Source organism: Oncorhynchus mykiss, chromosome 5 (genome assembly GCF_057628025.1).
Source record: "Oncorhynchus mykiss isolate SJ-2025 chromosome 5, ASM5762802v1, whole genome shotgun sequence".
Classification (NCBI taxonomy): Eukaryota; Metazoa; Chordata; class Actinopteri; order Salmoniformes; family Salmonidae; genus Oncorhynchus; species Oncorhynchus mykiss.
Genome location: NC_143026.1, coordinates 10,590,001 through 10,598,909, shown reverse-complemented (window position 1 = coordinate 10,598,909; position 8,909 = coordinate 10,590,001). Strand labels below are relative to the sequence as shown.

At 46.4% G+C, this 8,909-nt stretch overlaps 1 protein-coding gene across 3 annotated transcripts in view; it reads right to left on the bottom strand.

Moving 5' to 3' along the window:
- Positions 1 to 32: 32 nt before the first annotated feature.
- ankrd55 (ankyrin repeat domain 55) overlaps positions 33 to 8,909 on the bottom strand; it is a 64,130-nt gene continuing 55,253 nt past the window's right edge. For 2 of the 3 annotated variants that reach the window (XM_090233684.1, XM_036976750.2), the window contains exons 5-11: positions 8,112 to 8,172; positions 7,617 to 7,745; positions 4,993 to 5,177; positions 4,311 to 4,478; positions 2,952 to 4,048; positions 2,334 to 2,435; positions 33 to 1,469 (exon numbers count right to left, since the gene is read on the bottom strand). In XM_090233684.1, the coding sequence (XP_090089810.1) occupies positions 1,183 to 1,469; positions 2,334 to 2,435; positions 2,952 to 4,048; positions 4,311 to 4,478; positions 4,993 to 5,177; positions 7,617 to 7,745; positions 8,112 to 8,172 (2,029 nt within the window). In that variant the 3' untranslated portion in view covers positions 33 to 1,182. Of the gene's footprint in view, positions 1,470 to 2,333; positions 2,436 to 2,951; positions 4,049 to 4,288; positions 4,479 to 4,992; positions 5,178 to 7,616; positions 7,746 to 8,111; positions 8,173 to 8,909 lie in introns of all 3 variants that reach the window. The other variant, XM_090233685.1, reaches the window with a different exon arrangement.

Sequence of the window (8,909 nt, the reverse complement as noted above, 5' to 3'; positions counted from 1 at the left end):
TTTAATTACTATGCTAACAGAGAACAGAGGAAGCTATACCATGGAACATTTAATGCATTACGTGATTTCAAACCTTTTTCCTTTTTTCCCCCTTAACGAACGACAAACATCAACAAACCAAAGAGGAATAGTCACATACAAAACAGCATACATACAAATGTTTTACATTGGCAGGAATCCTACACATACAAATCATATTCATTAATAATACTACAGGTTTTAATGAACTTCTTTTGTAATGCCCCCCCTTGTTGACTATCCGACCTGAAGATCACTGATGTCATGATTTGACCTCCGAGTACCCAGTTGTCTTATAAGCACCGTGAATGTGACCAGGGACCAACTACTGTGTGCTCAGGTCTCCTGCCACAACAACATTGTAGCAGTCCACTGAGCTAAAGCCTATGGCTATAAGCTTGGGGGGAGTCTTCAGATCTCAGTAGTAAGTCTATGTCACTACACTACCACCGTGAACATGCTTGCTTTTCCTGCCCCATCCCCTTCCACTCCCACATACTCAGACCTCCCGAGTGGTTACAGTAGTGATAATGGTCAACATAGATCTCGGCCCTAGCGCCAGGACGGAGAAAACATACATGAAAGGGGAATAAATTAAAAACATATTAAAAGAGGTGCAGTCAGACCAGTAATAGTGGAGGATCGTGGACATTTCCTGTATGGTGATCAGGAATGGATCAATAAGTTGATCATGCATCATGCAAATGTGCCTCGTCTCCTTCACACAACTGAAAAATATCCTAACGCAAGCCAAAAATAACAAAAATGTCATATATTTTATTCATTTAGCGAAACAGTCACATGACAACCTCCACATAAAGTCTCAATTTCAAAGTGTAAGATAATCAAACAGTACACAGTGCATGCCTTGAATTGTGGAATTTCCACCACTAAGTACAGTATAAACGTGTAAAAATAGGATGCTGTTTATTAACAAAGTCTTGAGCAATTTACTGTGGCATACAGTAGAGTTCCTCTTGATGAATTTAGTCCGTTTTTACACTCAGGGACAATTATTATTATTTTTTTTACACTTAGGGACAAATTTCATTCAAAATTCCACAGAAAATATCCTGCTGTTAGCTAACCCAGCCAAGTCCAGTTTCCAATCAGGTCCACTCCACCACATATCTCCCCAAGCCTCCAATGAGCTATGCGGTTGCATCAGGTTCTGTTGTCCAGTTTACTGAGGGTGTCTATTTTGGGTTGGCCCACAGTGGGGCTGTATTTCCTCTGGGATGGGATGGCAGGGAGCACCTGCACGCTCCTCAGAGGGTCTCCATTCAGCATGGGCAGGAAGGAGCACAAGGACAGGCTTTGGGGGATCCCTGGCCTCTGGGTCTTGGAGATCACTGGCGGCGGGAGACCCCCTTGTCCCCGACAAAGAGTGTTGAGAGGCAGGGACTTGGACTTCCTCACCCCTTTAGAGACTTGGTCTGGTGGCAAGGAGACTGCAGAGGGAAAAGCTTGTAAAGTGTTTGGTGATGTGTTGGCAATCATTTCTACAAGAAGGCCTAGAATAATCTTCTTTGCATCCTCAATTAGCTTTTTTTGGGGGGGGGGGGGTTAGTGCGCACTGCTCCCGGCCCGCCACAGGAGTTGCTGGTGCGCAATGAGACAAGCATATCCCTACCGGTCAAACCCTCCCTAACCCGGACGACGCTAGGCCAATTGTGCGTCGCCCCACGGACCTCCCGGTCGCGGCCGGTTACGGCAGAGCCTGGGCGCGAACCCAGAATCTCTGGTGGCACAGCTGACGCTGCCCTTAACCACTGCGCCACCCGGGAGGCTCATCAATTTGCTATCTATATTAAGAGGACGCACCTCCACTTCTCAACATTTGGACATATTTCCTGTGCACTGAATGTTACTCTGCCACTCTGGAGGGGAACAGGGCGGCAGGGTAACCTAGTGGACTGTGGACTAGAAACCGGAAGGTTGCAAGTTCAAACCCCCTGAGCTGACAAGGTACAACTGCCCCTGAACAGGCAGTTAACCCACTGTTCCTAGGCCGTCATTGAAAATAAGAATTTGTTCTTAACTGACTTGCCTAGTTAAATAAAGATAAAATAGAATACTGCCTCAAGACTTGACCCAGAGTGTCACAAAAGCTATGTGTAACTTCTAGTAGCTGGCTATGCTGAAATTGTAGTGGAACATGTTGTATAGATTGCGATGCAGTGATGCTAAGATATGACAATACATCCCCAAGGACATTTCCCTTACAGAATATAACATCAATCTTTGTAGTTTTAGCACAGAAAGGAATCGAATTCATGCATGCATTCAGAGCTCTGAAGTTTTCAAGGACTTACACCGGTGTGTACAGTGGTCACGAATGGGGGCCAAGCAGTTCCGTGTTAGTGCAGTCTCCCTCATGTTTAACCTGTCCAGAGTTAGCAGGTGTGTATTTGGAGCTGTGGTGAAGAGAAGTACATAATGTTATTAGCATGCACTTGGATGCATACATTGTGTTGATGTAAAGCAGAAGTTACGTTCCCTTGTTGAGAAGAATCATCAAAACTCAACTGCATAGAACTTCAAACGTTTTCTCATGCGTCACTTCCTTGCTATTTTAGGCAAGAAAAACGGTTAGGGCTACTGGTTTTGAATCAAATCGGACTCAGGGTGTGAACAGTGAAGTCAAGTGCAGCTATCTACTGTATATTATTTTAGCAGGATGTGGCTTTTTTGCTAACTGCTGCTTAGCTCTGGTGAAAGGACAGTGAGATGACTCACTTGATAACTCATGAGAATGCACCACAAGTTTTTATGTTTCAGTTAGTCACACATCCCCTCTGCTAAACCAGAGACTGTTAGCCTCTCCTTTTTGTGAAAAACTCGACCCATCTTACCTTGTGAAATACTTAACTCATCCCACCTTGTGAAAAACTCAACCCATCCTACCTTGTGAAAGACTCAAGTAATAATACCTTGTTCGTTCTTCTGTATGTATGGGGCTTGGTGTGGGCAGATGACATCAGTAGGTCCATAAGTCTCATGGTACAGTTTGTCCAACAGCCTTTCTGGTGGGGGTGATATCCAGGATTTGTGGGCCAAAATGGACTGATTGGCCTCGGTCTTCCAGGAATGACTGACCAACGCTTGTCCCTTCGGCCTGCTGTCAAATAAGTCATGCTCACTCTTGCTTTTCTGAGAACGGTGTGCAAAGTGGTTGACCATTGGCCTCGTGGCTTGACTCTGCTCCACAGCACTCTGGGAGATGGCCAACAAAGACGTGCCCAGATTGATGGGCGGAAGGCTTTGCGTCCGTATAGGAGGCAGTCCCTTGTAGTCCTTCGCCGTTCGGATGTCGAGTGGATTGAGTTTCTGCGCTGCTTCGATCGAAGGCCGTTTCCTGACTTTGGAGCGTTCGTTTTCAAGCTCCTTGGCTGAAGAGGAGTCAGCCAGACAATCAAACATGGTGATGATGTCATCCACCTCTGAGGTCTCCTCCCTCAGGTGTCCGTCGCGGCCCAGCTCTCTCTGGCGGGTGGTGTAGTGCTCCTTCCTCTTGCAAGAGAAAATCTGGTTGAGCATGCGGAACTTGCCCTCCTTCTTCTGCGACGGGTCACTCCCCTGGGAAGACAGCTGGGATGGGTCACTCCCCTGAGAAGGCAGCTGGGATGGATCACTACCCTGGGAAGGCAGCTGGGATGGGTCACTCCCCTGAGAAGGCAGCTGGGATGGATCACTGCCCTGGGAAGGCAGCTGGGCTGGGTCACACCCCTGGGAAGGCAGCTGGGATGGATCACTGCCCTGGGAAGGCAGCTGGGATGGGTCACTCCCCTGGGAAGGCAGCTGGGATGGGTCACTGCCCTGGGAAGGCAGCTGGGATGGGTCACTCCCCTGGGAAGGCAGCTGGGATGGATCACTGCCCTGGGAAGGTAGCTGGGATGGATCACTGCCCTGGGAAGGTAGCTGGGTTGGATCACTCCCCTGGGAAGGCAGCTGGGATGGGTTACTGCCCTGGGAAGGCAGCTGGGATGGATCACTGCCCTGGGAAGGCAGCTTTCTGGCTGAATTGGATCTGTAGGCAATCAATCAATGAGACCATGAAGTCTTATTCACAACTCTGGTTTAAAATGGATGGCAGGCATTTTCTTTTCCAATAGATTTTTGGCTTTACTAATCTGCAAATAATCGACATGTCCGACTGCACACAGAATTATTGCATGGCCTTTCCACTTGTAATTAATGGAAACTAGACACACACACACACACACACACACACACACACACACACACACACACACACACACACACACACACGGAATGCAGCGTTATTCAACCTGTTGTCAGCTGAGAGGAGCTTGATGCAGGCAGTGTGGCCACAGTACATTGCATATGTGAGCGGTGTGTTCTCGTTGATGTCCCTGGGCCCTGTCTCCACCCCTAGTTGCAGTAAGGCCTGGACACAGTCCTCCTTCCCCGCTGCTGCCGCCCAATGAAGAGGGGTCCTGGAGGATGAACAGATCTTATTCAATCCACTGAATCAGCCTATCGTGAACGGTGAAGTTATTCATGATAAGTCAATGAATTTACCAACCAGTAATGGGAAATTCCACGGTGAAGTTATTCATGATAAGTCAATGAATTTACCAACCAGTAATGGGAAATTCCACGGTGAAGTTACTCATGATAAGTCAATGAATTTACCAACCAGTAATGGGAAATTCCACGGTGAAGTTATTCATGATAAGTCAATGAATTTACCAACCAGTAATGGGAAATTCCACGGTAACAGAATGACGGCACAAACAGCACAAACCAAATTTTGCATCTGCACTGTTCTTCAAGTAAATGCATTTTTGCAAAATGTTCAGTGGAAATTGTTAAAAGTAGTCCTTGTGTATGGAGATTTATGAATTGTTTAACATTTACAATCAATGTGTTTTTGTTTGACAAACAGAGACTGGAAACATAGACTGGTGGCACTTTCAAAGAAAACAATGTGCTGCCATTTTTGTTTACCGTTCGTCCACATCCAGGGCCTGCAGGTTAGTCTCGGCAAAGCGCGCCAACTCATAGAGGATGGCGCTGTATCCAGCGGCAGCGGCGATGTGCACGCAGGTCTTTCCGTTTTCGTCGTCGTAGTTGATGACCGAGGAGCCAAGGCTGTGCTCCAGGATGAGAGAACACATGAATCTGCTGCCACTCTGCCAGAGAGAGAGAGAGAGAGACAGAGAGAGAGAGAGAGAGAGAGACAGAGAGAGAGACAGAGAGAGAGAGAGAGAGAGAGACAGAGAGACAGAGAGAGAGACAGAGAGAGAGAGACAGAGAGAGAGAATAATGATTAGAACAGCAGGGTTTTACATCCATTGAGTAAGACTGTGTTAGCTGCAGGGAGCTAAGGCAAGTCTTCAGGTCTCAGGCAAGGTTACTCATCAACGCAAGCATGGTTCACTGAACCACCTCTGTTTCATACAAAGGCCTGATTTGCACTCAGAACAAAAAATCAAATGACTTAAGTGTGTAATGAAGATATGTATTGGTTTTGTTAATGCAACAGTGCAGGGGAAGTTACAGTAGATGTGTGCTGACTGAGGAATAGGTCCCTGCAGTCCATTTAACCTTATTCATTGTGATCAAAAAGGCTAAACTCATCCTAGATCAGCATTTCAACTTTGAGACACTTGATACATACAGCCTCTGACCATCACTGCTATGAATGATTGCAGTGACATTAACAACCTAATTATGTGGCAAATTGACAAAGCTGACTAAGACAACTCTGACCACATTATAGAATGTGTTGCAGTGTTCTGTCCCACCAGACAGACTTCTTCATTTCAGACTATTTTGGGATTCACATGTCACAATATTGGCCAGGTGGCGGCACTGGTATCCTCAATGGGAAACAAATGACATAAAACAGAACTAATGCATGATCACTGCATGGTTGCTCAGATGTGTGAGTCTAGGAGTGGATTTATCTTCAATGTATGTAATGCACATGTACCCGCAAGCTTTCAAATCTACTCGTGTAGAAGCTTTAGAACTACAATATGTAGAGTAAAAGCTTTCAGCCAATGTGGTTTCATACATGGCGGATTATTGCAAACCTCGAATGAAGCCAGAAATAATTAACAGTCAGTAACGAAACTAAAACGGGTCAACAAATAAATGAATACAGTGACCAGCAAAAGTATTAGGACAGTGACACCTTCTGTGTGTCATTTTGAAATTATACCACGACTACGAGGTTAAAGTGCACACTGTCAGCTTTCATTTGAGGGTATTTTCATCCATATCGAGTGAACCGTTTAGAAATTACAGCACTTTTTGTTAAGTCACCCATTTTAGGGGACCAAGTATTGGGACAAGTTCACTTGTATGTGTATTAAAATAGACAAAAATGTCGTATTTGGTTCCATATTCCTAACACACAATAATTACATCAAGCTTGGGACTCTACAAACTTGTTGGATGCATTTGCTGTTTGTTTTGGTTGTGTTTCAGATTATTTTGTAATTAAGAATAGAATGTTACTTAACACTTCTACATTATTGTGGATGCTACCATGATTATGGATAGTCCTGAATGAATCTTGAATAAGGATTAGTGAGAAAGTTACAGAGCCATTAATATCATACCCCCCCCCCCCCCCCAAAAAAAAAAATGCTAACCTCCCCTGTTATTGTAATGGTGAGAGGTTAGCATGTCTTGGGTATGATTTTTGTGCATCTGTAACATTCTACATACTACATTTAGCAGACGCCCTTTTCTAGAGCAACTTACAGCTAGTAAGGCATGCTCAAATGACAATCTCCAAAAGGCTTAATCTGTGTCTGGGAATCTGGCCCCTTAAAGGCCTTGTTCAAATCCCACAGTGGCAGTAAGTTTTCCCCTTTCTGCACTACCAAATGGAGGGCTGTCTCCTACCTGCACTGCCCAATGGAGGGCTGTCTCCTACCTGCACTGCCCAATGGAGGGCTGTCTCCTACCTGCACTGCCCAATGGAGGGCTGTCTCCTACTTGTACTGCCCAATGGAGGCCTCCTCCTACCTGCACTGCCCAATGGAGGGCTGTCTCCTACCTGCACTGCCCAATGGAGGGCTGTCTCCTACTTGCACTGTCCAATGGAGGGCTGTGTCCTACTTGCACTGTCCAATGGAGGGCTGTCTCCTACCTGCACTGCCCAATGGAGGGCTGTCTCCTACCTGCACTGCCCAATGGAGGGCTGTCTCCTACCTGCACTGCCCAAATGGAGGGCTGTCTCCTACCTGCAATGCACAATGGAGGGCTGTCTCCTACCTGCACTGCCGAATGGAGGGCTGTCTCCTACCTGCACTGCCCAATGGAGGGCTGTCTCCTACCTGCACTGCCCAATGGAGGGCTGTCTCCTACCTGCACTGCCCAATGGAGGGCTGTCTCCTACCTGCACTGCCCAATGGAGGGCTGTCTCCTATCTGCACTGCCCAATGGAGGGCTGCCTCCTACCTGCACTGCCCAATGGAGGGCTGTCTCCTACCTGCACTGCCCAATGGAGGGCTGTCTCCTACCTGCACTGCCCAATGGAGGGCTGTCTCCTACCTGCACTGCCCAATGGAGGGCTGTCTCCTACTTGCACTGCCCAATGGAGGGCTGTCTCCTACCTGCACTGCCCAATGGAGGGCTGTCTTGAAGTCCTTGTCCACCAGTGTGGGATCCGCCCCTTTCTGCAGGAGAGCCTGCACATGCTCAGGACGGTTGTGGAAAGATGCCCAATGAAGAGCAGTCATGCCCTACAGAGAACCAATGAGAATTGGTCGCAATGCAAACTAGACATAGCTTTCCAGAACACTGAATGTATTATCATCTTAGTTTATCACTCCTTCATGGTTTTACCTGAACACATCAACTTAAAACTAGGGCTTGGGCCTTTACCTTGTCAGGTGGTCAGAAAAACTCAAGGCCCTACTTGTGGTACATAACTGCGTAGATGGTAATTCATTCTCCATATTTAGGTCATTCATCATGCTTTCCCTCTCAGAGCTAGTAGAATGCCATTACATCAGGGAGAGGCTCTTTTTATATTATTTGCCATCCTGTCCCATGCCGGTACTGTGTATTCCCAGGTTACTATGGTCTCACTGTTACAGTTTTCATACCTCGTTGTCTTGGTGGTTGATTTCACACGCAGTCGATTGCTGCAGCAGGACTGCCATGAGTCTGCAAATCAAATCAAAGTTTGTGTTGCCAAAAGCTGCACAACGTGTATCAAGAGTAATGGTGCAGGTTTGATATTGACTACATTGCAGTCGGACTGCACAGAATCACAGATCTACACATCACCATAGCAACCAACCCAAATAACTATTCATTATGTGATCAAGGATATCGATTCTGCGCCTCGCCTTCAAACTGATCCTCTGAAACATGCTGTTATTCTGCACTAACTGATCCCCTGAAACATGCTGTTATGCTGCACTAACTGATCCCCTGAAACATGCTGTTATTCTGCACTAACTGATCCCCTGAAACATGCTGTTATGCTGCACTAACTGATCCCCTGAAACATGCTGTTATGCTGCACTAACTGATCCCCTGAAACATGCTGTTATTCTGCACTAACTGATCCTCTGAAACATGCTGTTATTCTGCACTAACTGATCCCCTGAAACATGCTGTTATTCTGCACTAACTGATCCCCTGAAACATGCTGTTATGCTGCACTAACTGATCCCCTGAAACATGCTGTTATTCTGCACTAACTGATCCCCTGAAACATGCTGTTATTCTGCACTAACTGATCCCCTGAAACATGATGTTATTCTGCACTAACTGATCCCCTGAAACATGCTGTTATTCTGCACTAACTGATCCCCTGAAACATGCTGTTATGCTGCACTAACTGATCCCCTGAAACATGCTGTTATTCTGCACTAACTGATCCCCTGAAACATGCT